The 13,857-nt window shown below is 41.2% G+C and overlaps 1 protein-coding gene across 1 annotated transcript in view; it reads left to right on the top strand.

The window, feature by feature from the left end:
- wdr75 (WD repeat domain 75) overlaps positions 1-12,887 on the top strand; it is a gene marked incomplete in the record, with an annotated part of 16,503 nt that extends 3,616 nt beyond the window's left edge. The window contains 16 exon segments of the mRNA XM_035676566.1: positions 390-456; positions 706-822; positions 1,477-1,565; positions 1,657-1,815; positions 2,067-2,126; positions 2,970-3,085; positions 3,307-3,482; positions 3,657-3,814; positions 5,331-5,511; positions 8,008-8,102; positions 8,228-8,323; positions 8,959-9,128; positions 9,906-9,965; positions 10,445-10,591; positions 10,769-10,860; positions 11,488-12,887. Of these exon segments, the coding sequence (XP_035532459.1) occupies positions 390-456; positions 706-822; positions 1,477-1,565; positions 1,657-1,815; positions 2,067-2,126; positions 2,970-3,085; positions 3,307-3,482; positions 3,657-3,814; positions 5,331-5,511; positions 8,008-8,102; positions 8,228-8,323; positions 8,959-9,128; positions 9,906-9,965; positions 10,445-10,591; positions 10,769-10,860; positions 11,488-11,701 (1,997 nt within the window).
- Between the last annotated feature and the right edge of the window lie 970 nt (positions 12,888-13,857).

The raw sequence follows: 13,857 nt of genomic DNA, 5'->3' as shown, positions 1-13,857 counted from the left end.
ACCAACACACCTCCTGGAAATACATATAACCCACTTAGTAACCCACAGTTTGTTGACGTATCGGAGGGATATTGATCAGAAAGCTTGTTGACCTTGACAGACTTCTCTGCTGGGCCAAAATAATGTAGGACACTGGTTCTCAAGCTATGGTACGTGTACTACTAGTGGTACGTGTGCTGCCTCTAGTGGTACACAGAGGAATCTCTGACATATATGTATTTAAAAACATAAAATACTATTTAAATACTACAATTTTGACAGTTTTCCTGTCATGGCAACACCTGTAATCTGATTAAAATTACTAAAAATCCTGAAAATAATTTCTGTTGCCCTGGAAATTGAATGTAGAGTATGTGTTAACAAACAAGTGTTATCTTCCTCACAGGGCGAATATATTGCTTCAGCTAAAGGGCTGCAGCTGGAGGTCTACTTCTTCAAGAAACAGAAGACATACAGGTGAGTGTGATGCTTCAGGTATGAGGTGTGCAGATGTAAAATTAAATAAACAAGTTTCAAATAAAACCACAAACTTCTAACATCTTTAGATTACAAATACTTTATTTCTCTATAATTAAACACAGAATGCTCAAGAGTGAATCTTAATCATAAAACCTGTTGCTAACAAAACCCTCATTTTCCTACAAAGCCTCAGTGATGTTCAGTAACAACGTATGTCCGTCTGACCCTGTGTGCGTTGTTTAATAGATTTCCCCTCAAAGAAGACAACAAGAAGGGAGGCAAGAACACGTTCACGTGTGTTGCCTGTCACCCAAAAGATGACTGCATCGCCACTGGACACGAGGATGGAAAGATTCGCTTGTGGTGAGTGAAGCAACAACCTGGCCTTGAAGCACTCGCACTCTGTGTTTTGGTAATTTTGATTGTTTAGTCTAAAGATCTGCTGCTCACTTGTGTTTTCCTGATGCACGAGTGAACTCTCCTCCCCTAGCATGCTGGGAAAAAAGCTTTACATCATTTTGTCAAAATTTACCTGTCACTATTTTTTCCTGAATTATTCCCATTTTTATCCTCTCCAAGCTTTGCGTGTTTGTTTTGAGTGTGTGTCTGTGTATCTGACCGGATGCTAATCCTGCACACTGCTGGACCCATCAGCCTAATATTTATATTAGCCTAACATTTGCTGACATAGCAGAAGGCATTTCGGCTGGGCTGAAAACAGACCTTATTTAGTCTGTTGCAGGCCACATTTTGGCCTTCTGTTGTGGCTCAAAAACGGACTCCCACAGCAAAGTTTGTTCTCACCTTGAACCGGAGCGTCTGTATTACGTCGTCTGTAAACGCAGAACCCCGAGTAGATGTGGTACTCACGCCGGGACACACCTGGCGGAGATCTGCTGAGTGCGCTCTTCTAGTTTTATTTTTGTAAAGCAGTGTGTGTTTATTCATGTGTGAATGTAGCTCATCAGGTGAAGTGGAGAGACTTTATTTTTCTTACGTCACTGTTTGTCCTTTCAGGAGAAACTTCAACCACAAGAAGGAGTACACGTACTCCACCCTGCACTGGCACCACAGTGCCGTCAGCTCTCTGTGCTTCACCCCAGAAGGTAGATATAGATAATTTAACAAACAGAACAAAAACTCCAGAGTGACCAGATTAGCTCGTGATTTCTATCTATATCTGCTTTGTTTCCCCAGGCACCAACCTGCTGAGCGGAGGCCTGGAGTCGGTGCTCGTCCAGTGGCGATACAACCAAGAGAGCCAGAAAGACTTCCTGCCCCGCCTGGGCGCTGCCATCACACACATCGCCGTCTCACCTGATGGAGCGCTGTTCTGTACCTCACACAGTGACAACAGTAAGGAGCTGTATGATACACACAGATGATTTAAAATAAACACAGTGGACACAATGTATAAACATTTTTAAAAGCCAGCATCTATTGGCCACTGGTGGTACTACAGCTTAATGTATTTCTAGCTTCAGCAGTAATGCCATAAGCTTTACATCTGAGAGCTCACATCTATGTCCTTAACTGATAAGACTCAGAGTTCATTATGAAATGCAAGCTGTGGTAACTTAACTTCTTAACGTCTCTTCTTGTTTCAGAGATCACAATCATCCAGAGCTGTGTTAAAGTGTCGGCTGTTATTCAGGGCCTGGTCAAAGGTGAGTACAGACTGTAGGTGGCACAGCATGTAGATTGATCATAAACATGCTGTATGAACTCATAGATAATAAACATATATATATCATAAATAACCGTTTACAGTTCTTGGAAAACAATCTTGCTTCTAAGAAAGTTCATTGTCCATTATAGACGAAGGTTTTAATCTACTGGTTTTTAATCACCCAAATTGTTCACACTGTAATTGTGCAAAGATGTAAATGTAATTAACTAAATTTGACTCCAGGCAACCACAGTGTTGTGTTCAAAGACATTAAAAAGAGAAATTAAGGAAACATATCAAACCCCTGGTGATGCCTTTTTTAATCTGGAAATTCTTTCCCGGTCTTATTATTGTTGTTGTTGTTATAATAACAATCATAATATTTATTTATAAAAGCACTTTCACTTTTAAACCCATGTTACAAAGTGCTTCACAAAAAATAAAATAAAACACAATTAATAAAATCATCAAATTTAAATAAATAAAAAAATCAACCAGATAAAACAAGACAAACATTTAAGGAAATATAAGACCATTAAAGAAAATGAAAATTGTCTCTTCATGTCATATTTGACCAGAAATTGTATTGTATCTTATACATATTATATATGTTCCTGCAGATTTACATAGAGGGAAACAGTGTATAATTTGTGGTTTGTTTTATTCTGCATCAGTAGGCAGAAATAAGAATTGTGCTCTTTCATGAATTTCTGACCTATTCTTCCTCTCTGTCCCTCACACCAAACTTTTCTTTATAGGACACATCAAAAAGAGTAAAAACAAGGATTGAATCTGTCAGGTTACCAGTGGATTCTCACTCTTTATTTTTATCTTTGTGCAGGAGAAAGTGTCAGGACAGACCTGATGATGGACCCACGCAGCAAATCCCTGGTGCTGAATGGGAAACCGGGTCACCTGCAGTTTTACTCCCTCCAAAGAGACAAACTGCTGTACAACGTAAGCATCTCTGGGATCATTTTTGGAGTCTTTTATTGACATTATGTGGTGTTTTAGCACCTGAAATAACATAAGCATGGTTATGAGTACTTGGAGACAGCTTTATTTCTATTATAAACAAAAAAAAACATTTATTCTGATCCACAAACTCACTCAATAATACTGTCAACACCTTGGTGTGAATCAGTCTTAACAGCTAAATTCTCTCATCTTTCCCACAGCTGGACATAGTGCAGCAGGAGTATATTCATGAGTCGGGCCTGCAGCAGTTTGAGGTGGTCAAGGCGGCCTTCAATGCATCTGGCAACTGGCTGGCAACAGTGGAAGAAAGAAAACAGAAAGCCGCTGAGCTGGAGCTGAACCTGAAACTGTGGGCATACGATGAACAAACACAAAGGTACTGACGTCTAAACTGTACACAATGTTTCAGGGAATGAGCGACACATTCAGCGGTAGACTGGTTTAAGATTGTACTCCACCGCTGCATTGTCCTGTTCAGTATTGTTTTTCTTAGTATAAGAATAGTTTAGTAATAATCACCCCTGTAACATGCTGATTGTATCACCTGCAGTTTTGTGCTGAACACGACCATCTCGGCCCCACACGAGGCCCAGATTACAGCCATGTGCTTTTGCCACGCCACCGACAGCCAGACCACCATGCTGGTCTCCAGCAGCAAGGACGGGCACTTCAAAGCCTGGCAGCTGGCTGCACAGGCCCACACAGAGGGTAAGCAGTCTAACTCAGTGTCTGACAGTCCATTCAACCAAAAGGCAGAGTCTGTTTTAAAGTGTGGTAATGTTTACTCTGCTCCTTGTGTATTTTCTATTTATTATTCAAGAGCTATGTGTTCTTTACGAGTCAAAAGAGCGCTGTGTTCTTTGTCCTCATTGATCAGATTTCAGTAGGTAACCTGACACAGAAATTCAGGCTATAACTGTATAGTTGAAAAAACAACATTTTCTATATAAATCAATCATTTTTCTTATCTTATCTCAGTGAAAAAACTCATACGGTCAAGTATAGGTCAGTGAACATCTTATTTTAAACAAATAATTGACCTGTAAGACGGCTGTTTATACAGTATTAGGGCTGCAACTAATGATTATTTTCATTATCGATTTATCTGACTGTTTTCTAGATCAGTTTAATAATGATTTGCTCTATAAAATGTCATAAACTAGTTTAAAGTCCATGGTAAAAGAGATAAAAGTTAGAAATCTCACGTCATCAAAATTGTTGGTGATTATTTTTCTGTTGGCTAATTGTTGCAGCTCCATTATTCGCATATGTAACTTAACCAACCAGACAAACCACTTCTTACCTCCTCGAAGTTGAAAACCTGCCTACCATCAGTGCCGCAGACACCAGTACAAAGTGCTCCACATTCGAAGAAATGAAATCAAATAAATAAAACGCCAGATAAAATATACAAGGGCAGCAGACACGACACAAATTAAATCATAAAATTCCACATGCTACTCCGTGAACAGAATTTTTAGCTCCTTTTTTTTTAAAATGAGTTCAGAGTCCAAAGGCCTCAAGCTTATTGGGAGACTATTCCAAGGAGGCTTAGAGGCTGCCAACTGGAAAGCACAATCTCCCGGAGTCTAAAAACGTGTCCGAGGTATACTAGGTCAAGATTCTCCTAGCTGTCGGTAAGAAGGCCTTCACAAAGAACTGGCTCAAACACCTAATTACAAACAAAGGCTGACAGATCCTAGTGATGGAGAATCTGACATATAGACGAAAAACGAAGGAAGATTGTTTTATTTCTCCTCTCCTTGTTTAATTATCTCATAAAAAGAAACAATACAGATAAAGTTATAAAAAGAGAGCTCAGCTTATGGTGTGCTGTGGAGCCTGGCCATGTAGGGCTCTATAAGTGAGCACTGACGTTTTAAAATGAACAGGGAGCCAGTGCAGAGAGGTTAAAATCAGTGTAATATGTGACCATCTGGATTGTGTTGTGCTAGCAGCAGCATTTTGGATGGGTTGTAAACTCTGTAAGGTAAAAAGAAGAAGAATTACTGTAGTCAAATTGTGACGTGATAAAAGCGTGTATAATCATCTCCCTTTCATTAATGAGAATCAAGTCACTGTGTTGGTGCCAGACTCGACCATTTTAGCTTCGCAACACATCAAGTTCAATGTTAAGGTTGAGCCAAATGAGGCAGTATTTCTCAGTAATCCAACACTCTCGGTGTCCGTCTCCCTCTCTGCTTTCACTCCAACATGGCAACAGATGAAGGTCCTTCCTGGTCGTGTGATTTCGTCGGCGCCTATCACGGCCTGGTGCCCGAGTGCTGCTGTTTCTCAGCCGATGGTTCTCTGCTGGCCGTCAGCTTTCAGGAGGTGGTGACGGTGTGGAGCCCGGCCTCCTGGGAGCTCCTGACAACTCTGTCCCAGCCGCCAGGAGCCATCAGGTCAGTGGCTTAAACATGCACTCAAATACCCACGCATGCACTAGGGCCAAAACTCAATACTGATTATGGTTAGAGCACCTTTTCAAGTATTGAAAATGATAACTAAATGCTTGGTCAGATTCTTTGTGTTGTGTTTTCGTTAGACATATTCTCATCCAGCTCTTTAACCTTTTTAACTTTGACCTTTTTAACAGAATGGGGGACTTTTATTTAATCTGTTTTAAATGGAAAAAGCATATCTATGCAGCAAAGTATTATTTTAGGATCTGTACTGGAACACAGGTAACAGTTAAAAAAACAGTGGGGTTGGACAGGATAAGAGCTGGCAGTAAACATCATTTATTTACAGCATAAAGCTGGTGGTATTCTTTGTTTTGTCTTACTGTACGTTCAGACCCAAAAAAGCCAGTCAAAAAGCGAAACACGCATACAGACAAACAGACGCCCTGTCCGCACCACCGTAAACACGTCAGCTATTGTCGCTATAGACAGACCTATTGCTCGCCCCAGTTCATTCGCTTCTCTTATAAAAAACACGGAGCGCACGTAACATCGGAATACAAAAAGACAGCGCGTGCAAAAAAAAACTAGCTGTAGCAACAGCTCAATATAAAATTAACGGGATCGAACAAAGAGGATGACACAAGAAAGGACGAAACTCGATATGCTCTCATCTCGCGCTCGCTGCAATGCTCCTCAAACCTGCGAAAAGACTGCCGCCAGTCGCTAACAAAATAACCCGGCAATATACATGTCTACCGGGCACGCATATAGTAACAAACAAATTTGTCCAACTTTCTTTTTTTTTTTCATATCAATGCCCCTGTCGTCCGATCGCTACCGCCACCGCCTCTCTCTATCCACCATTACTCACGCATTATTCCCGCCCTCGAGCTCCCAACCAAATCAACATCCGCAGTAGAAAGTGAATGACTTCCGCATGCTTTGTACGCGTTTGGTCTGAACGTACAGTTACTGTCCATGAATCCAATGAAGAGACCAAAACTGACAATTTGTTAATGTGTCTCTTTCTGACTTCTGGGCACTGTAGTTTTTAACAAAAAACAGGAGTAAGTCGTGCATTGGTTGGAGACTATTGTGGATGCTGAGCTGTGGATTAATACACATTTGGTGCTCTAATGCAGTGGTTCTCAATCTGGGGGTTTCCTGCTCTCCTTTGTTTGAAAAGTGTGTAAGAAAACTTAAACATTACAAAAAGTACAAAATACAGACAGAATTGTATAAAAAGTTGCTAAAAATGTATAAAATATATAGATTATAGTATTTTTATGAATAGAAATATAGTTTTAGAGCTGCTGTACTGTAAAATGTTAATTTTGTCCATCTCCAGTAAGCACAGATGGGCTCACATTCACAGAAAAAAAGGGACATTGATAGGACCGTGGACAGTTAGTTAAAGCACAGTGCACTCACACAGATTCACTAAGCAACCAGCTGTTTGCTGTCGAGGACGTCTTTGAACAGTTAAATAACCTTTTTACCACGCCGGCACACGTCCAAAGCTTTGTTTTTCAAAGCAGACTAGAGGATGGAGCGGCCTGAGAGAAAGAAGTGCTGCCTGTCAGCTGGATGAACACGGGGGGGGCGGGGCAGGCTGCAGTTTCGCAACGTTGCTCGAGTCTCAGAAATGTTGACAGATGACCCCTCCTCTGCTCAACAAGGGGCCCTCAGGTCAATGAGGACACAAAACTACTGTTGCTAGTTTCTGTACCACTTTTCTGCTCAGAACAGTCAGTCAGCATTTCATCATGTTTGCAAGAAAAACAAGGAGAGCTGACTTGCAATTTAAATAAAATGCAGGAACCAGTTAAGTCAAGAGTGTCACAGTCAACAGCACTTCAAAAGGTCTCTTACTAGGAACCCGATGAGCTGCCTTGCTCCATTTTGGAAAACTCAATCATACTCAGAAAGCTCTTCGAATGAGCAGACATTTCCTGTGTAGTTTGGGAGCTGAAAGGGAATTTGTGCGTACTGAGACTGAGAAGGGAGGGAAACTGTAAGACGTTAACGGTCAGTTGTTTTGACAGCTGCCCGGTGCCCCTTACATAACCACCACCTATGGATGTGTAGAGCTGGGTCAACTGTCTGACCTCCAACCTCACCAACCCCCAGACTCTTTACATGCAACTTGAGAAATTAATGACTTTTTGGCTCTTTTGCGGAGGGCTTAAAATAAGACACAATTAAACCTGTCAAGTTACTGTTTCATAGTCATATCCCAGCCTTAATATGTAAAAGGCAGCAAATCTGAAATTGATTCATCCGCCAGACACAAATTTTCCGGGTGTTTGGTTCTTGGTGGGTGTTCAGACCCTTGATTGTGTGTTCCCATTTGAAGCCCTCAAAGCGGAAAACTCAAAGGCTAATCCTGTGAAATATGTGCGGTGTGAGGAGCTAGTTTAGGCGGGGGGGCTGCACTTGGGATCTTTATAGTCACAAGAAAACCAAAGGGACTTTTTTTTTTTTCTCCACCAGGGATCTTTGTTTTGGGCGACTGAGCTGTTCCAAGTATCTGCTGGGAACCTCGGCCAACAACCTGCTCTGCTGCTGGAACCTCCTCACCTGCTCATGTAAGGCTGTGTGTGCAGTGTATATGGCAAAGATTCACATTTGCAGCTGAGGGCGTTCTTTGCAATTGATTTTCTAATTGTGTCTTTCTGTTGCTTCTTCTGCTGTATCCTGTCCTCTCTGGTAGTGGAGTGGAGCACCTCGATGGACGTCAGCCTGCTGCTTGCCGACCCCCTCTCTGAGAACATGGCTGCCTTCTGCTGCCAGGCTGACTGCACCGACTGTAAGCAGAGTCTTGGCATTTCCAAGTTGTCACATCTGAAAGCATATAGGCAACCATTTCTGAACAGGAGATACCGATACCTGAATACCGTAAAACCTAAAAACACGGTCCCAATTACGGCCTGGATTTTATAGAAAGTCTTTGGTTGTATAAAACCTCTTAAAGCCCGCCGGGTCGCCTGCTTGAGCAAGTTCTAAGCTGCTTGGATCAACTACACTACATGCTACACATAGTTTTATTAGTTAAATTCTCCACAGTAGCAAGAGTTTTGTCCCATGAAGACGCCTGTTCCAGATATAACATACAACACAAACTTGACCTGATTAGTAAGTTACAGTTCGTCCTGATGATTAGATTTGATAAAAAAGTCCAGTTTACTTTCAGTCTGTATATCAGCCTCATAAATTCAGTGTTTGAACCAACAAGACTCTTTGTTTAAGCTCTGGGTTGAATATAAAACCTCTATAGATAAATATTTTAACACAACAGCTATGATAGCGGCTCTGTGAGGCTAATGTGTTGGTGCCAGGCAGGTATAATATTTACCATATATATATTTAGTAAGTATTATGTTGTCATTTCAAGTGTTACTGTGTTAATGTTTTTTGCTGGTTGTCCTTTTTCTCTGTTGTCAGTGTTTGTGTTTAAGCCCAGCGAGCCTCGGCCGCTGTTTTCCCGTAAGCAGGTGTGCTCGGGGAAGGTGACTCGCGCCGTCTTTGCCCCGAGGGAGGAGATGCTGGAGAGCTGCGAGGAGAGCAGCCAGTGGCTCAACCACTCCCAGCTGTACTTCCTCACTCAGTACATGGTAAACACACCGCCGCCAGACAAACGCTCAACTAGAAAGACGGTTAATTGACAACAAAGATTAGAACGTAAGAAGTGGAAATCCACACAGCAAAACACAGCTGATGATATTTTGTGTAATGAAATACAAGTCCGAACCACTGCGTCATAATAGAAAAATACTAAGTAGAGTAACGTAATGACAATAAGTAACCCCATACAATCGACTCTTAGTGTTGGCCTTGCAAGGTTCGGGGTAATTTTAAACAGTAGAGGCTGTGTTGACCTATTGTCAGCACACGAAATGGCAATTTTTTATAAATTTGGTAGGAATGTCAATATTAACACCAGCATGGATGTGCTTCATCACAGTACAGTCATATAATTTAGTTTATAGCTCAAAAAACTACCTCTTTTAATGTGTTTTGGGGAGGATTTTGTATCAATAGTGCTGTAACAACTACAAAACAAAACCTACATGGAACCAATGCAAATTTTCTTTCATATCCTTCATACCTTTTTTGTCCAGTGTGGATGTAAAATAGGTCTTAAATTACATGGAATAATGGTCTTCAAACATGGATAAACCCTGCATGACCTCCAGCTCTGACAAAAACAAAAACAACAGCAAGCAGCAAATGTGTGAATTCAGTCTCTGTTCTGTAGCATCCTTACATTATCTGAATGTCACCATTCTTATGTTATTTTAGTGATATTGTGCAATTGGGGGGTAAAAAGTAACACTGCAGGAAAATGTACTTATGCACCATAATAACCTTTTGCATTCTCTCCTCTGCAGGATCTCATGACATTCACCACCAAGGCGGAGGAAGACCGACTGATGGCGTCCAGCAAACAGGTACAGCGAGCACACCTGAGCACCAGCCGCTGCTCAGCTTTAAAGATGTCAAACATTTCTGGCCTGCCACTCAACACCGCAGGACATTGCATACCAAGCAGACCTGATAGAACAGTTCCTCATTGCGAGCAGTCTAAACATAACAAAACTCATGAAACCTGTGAGCTGGACCGATGCCTGTCAGCTGTTGCTTCATGTTTTCTTCTGCAGTGATCGCAGGGTGATGGTGAAGAGCCAGTTCTTTGTGCTTAGCTAAAGTTACAGGAACGGGTAGCAGCAGAGTCTGTGGATCCATGTTGCTTTTGTTTTCAACTCCCTGGTCTTTATTTAATTATTCCAAATAACCCCCCCCCGCTCTGTTTCTTTCTCCTTTACGGTCTCCCTCCACTCTCTATCAAATAAAAACACCGTTGCTGAAGACATACAGTTTTTCCTGACATTGTGATTTTTACATTTTTTTTATTTCTTCCCCTTTCCAGCTTGTGATCGATGACAGCGTTGCCATGACACCGTTCTACCTGTTGCTGGGGAAACATCGGCAAGAGCAAGAGGAAAATCAGGACTCGCTGAGCGGCGTGTCTGCTGAGAGGACACCTCTGCCACAGGGCTCTGTCGCTGTCAGAGAGGTTGGTAGTCCGGCCCTGCGTGTCCACGTTGAGCTCTGTATAAGCTGCTTAAAAGTCTCTATTTTAGGGAATGAGTGAGAAGTTTCTGCTTGTCAAATTTGTCACATTGACGCATGCAAATTAGTAGTTTAGTGTCAAATGCTTGGACATTAACGTGTTTGTTTGTTTCCCTGACAGCTTCTGCAGACGCCGGCCCACGTCTTGCCCTCGACCTCTTACCTCTGCTCAATGTTTGTGCAGTCTCTGCTCATCTCCGTTACTGACACCAGGTCAGTAGTCCACTAATGTTAGCCTGAAGACATTTTGTCAAGCTCACCCACAGAACAGTTATATTTATCTCACTCAAGAATGTAAAAAACAGGTTTAGGTCTCGTCTGATGAACTTGAACTCTCTGAACTCGTCATATATGACTATAGTCCTGTAATTCTCTCTCGTCTGTACATGTGTGCACACAGTTACACTTGCTAACCCACACTCATCTTTATTCTGTTTGCTGCCTGTTTACTTATGTGGTTAACATCTGCTTATAATGCTTATTTTATTGATCAAATAAATCAAATCAAATCAAATAGCTTCAGAAATTCAACACCTTTACTAAATGACTATCCAAATATTTGTTCTTAAATTGTGAGCCAATAAAACTAAAAATAATGAGTCATACTGGCTTTTTGTTCCCCTTTTTAATATGTCAATATTTATTGATGGATGAAATACATATTTTTGACACCTCGTGATTATATCATGAGTTGCTGCACATTCAGGCTCCACATGATTCAGCAGCTTGAGATTCAGGCTAAAGCTGTGCTCATGGGAACACTTGGACTTGTTTATGTCTGTAAATATGCAAAGTCATGTTAACTTTCTTTTTTTCCTTCATGTGTTCTCATGGCCTCAGGGAGGAAAATAAACACACAGAGGAGGAAATGGAGAGCGAGAAAGAGGAAGAGGATTCAGAGGGGGAAATGGAATCCAGCACGAGACCGGAGGAGTCGCTGGGAAGCCAGGCAACGGAGTCTGCAGCCCCCGCTCTGACAAAAGAACAGGCTAGGGAACTGAGGAGGGTGAAGAAACTGGACCACAGCTGGCTCGCAGGCCTCCTGGACTCTTGAACATGACCATGTACAAAGACAGACACACACAGATACACTGCCCATAGGTTTTCACCAATTCAGTGGATTTCTTTTGTTTTACACCATGAAATAGTGGATTTCTTCTAGAAATCAGAAAACAAATACATTTCTATGCACAAAAACAAGTATTTGATTGCATACGTATCCACCCTTTGGCAGCAGTTGCAGCCTTGAGTCAATGTTGACAAGTTTGTATCAGTTTCCAAGTCTTACAACAAAGTCTGGTTTGAATTCATATCTGGATTCGGACTCAACCACTCCAGAATATTAACAGTATTGTTTCTCAGCCTTTCCTCTGTAGCTTTGGCTGTATGTTTGTGATTGTTGGAAAATAAATCTCTTCAGTCAGTTTTCCTGCAGACTGCAGCAGGTTTTCCTCCAGGATGTCTTTTCTGCAGTTCTGAGGCCTTAATCACCAAATTTGCCGCATGCAAGCTGCGAGATAATTAGATAATTTCTCCCTTATCATCTTTTCACACTGTACATGCAGTTCATGCACGACCTGTCATGCACAAACATGCAAACAGCAACTTGGAAGCAACATTTTCACTTGCTCCCTTCACCAGACTCCCAGTTCCTCCCATCCGTCCCCACAATGCTTGGCTGACCTCACGCAGGTCCAGTCTTTCGTTTACACCGATAATCAAATAGCTCACTTTTAGACTTTATTTCACCTCAGTTCCTCTCCATGCCTGCTGGTAATCACGAGCTGGGGACTGAATAACAGAACAGAGGATTATCGAGTGCTTAAATGTTTCTCGTATCCGCCTTCTTATATTTTCTCCCTCATTGAGAATCACTTGTTTTTATGGTGTAGTTTTTGACAGGATATTAAATAAAACCTGGATCTTCCACTTAAAGCAAATGGTTGCACCAGTGCTGATTTAATATGTCACAGTAAAGAGATGAAATACTTATGCAATCATTTAAGTTTGTAGGGGCTTTTTCTTTCAACTTGCACATTAAAGTATTTGTGTTTTTGTTTTTTTTCAGTGTAAAACAAAAAAAAGAACTAATCACATCCACTGTGATTCAATGTTAAAAGATAAAAGACTCCACAGGTGGGGTAAAAACTACAGGCTGTATCATGCACATACACAGTATAGTGCAATTATTAGACATTTTTCTATATTTTGAATTTTAATAAAGAAGTCTTTCTTTAAGCTGTCGGCCTCATTCATTTTGACTTGCTCCTCACCTTGTTACCCAACATCAGTGTGTCTTCCAGAGTCCAAAGCCTTTTTCCCTTTGTCACTGTTGTGTGTTGTAATGTAGTGCAGTGGTGAGTTAAGGTTATAAGTTCTCACTTTGTAGTAGTGTTATATAAGCAGGTGAACTGTGACACACATCTAATCAGACTGTTGCTCTCAAGAGGGATTATGTTTTAAAAAAAATGTAATGTAATGATGACATTGTTTGAATTAATGCAGAACATACATTTTGCCTGGAAATGCAACCCCATGATGTTTCATTTCACAGTTCCTGGTTCTTGGAAATCTTTAACATAAACTTTGCTTATGTGTCCAGGACATTGAAAAGTCACATTATCGGTGCTGTAAAGTCAGCCCAGTCTCTGCGGTCTTGAGTAACAAATCCCGAAGTCCTGAGTAAGCTGTCTCAGAAGGAGGTCACGTTTTGTTCCCAGGGTTGGATAAGAAAGGGCACTTTCATCTCAGCGTTTTTCAGTTCCTTTCTCTATCAGGTGCTCCGTCCCGAGTCCCCCCACCACAAAGGACAGATCCATCGTGCCCTATCTTGACCTCTGCGTTTAAAAGATATCCAGTGTACAGAGATTTGGACATCAAACTGAGTCACCCTATATATCCTTATCGAGGCCCAAGCTGTTTATCTGTCACTTTTATTGGCTTGATATGACCTGGGATTGTAAATCCATTAATTATATTTAAAAGAAAACACAACAAACCCTCTCTGAATCTCGGTAAACTTAATTTAATCTGAAATGTGCTTTAGGATGAAAAAATTATTGTAATTTAAACGCTTGGTAACTGACAGTTTTCTTTGCCCTCTACCTTTGCATTTCCCCTTGAGCAAGGCACCAAACTGAGCAACAGACAATCCTTCATAGAAATGAACTGTAATATAATCTACCATGATATATATAAAACATATATATA

The sequence above is a fragment of the Morone saxatilis genome, unplaced genomic scaffold (assembly GCF_004916995.1).
Source record: "Morone saxatilis isolate NCDOM2014 unplaced genomic scaffold, NCSU_SB_2.0 Contig5, whole genome shotgun sequence".
Lineage (NCBI taxonomy): Eukaryota > Metazoa > Chordata > Actinopteri > Moronidae > Morone > Morone saxatilis.
Note: the sequence above shows the minus strand (reverse complement) of the source record. Positions and strands in the feature narration are given on the sequence as shown.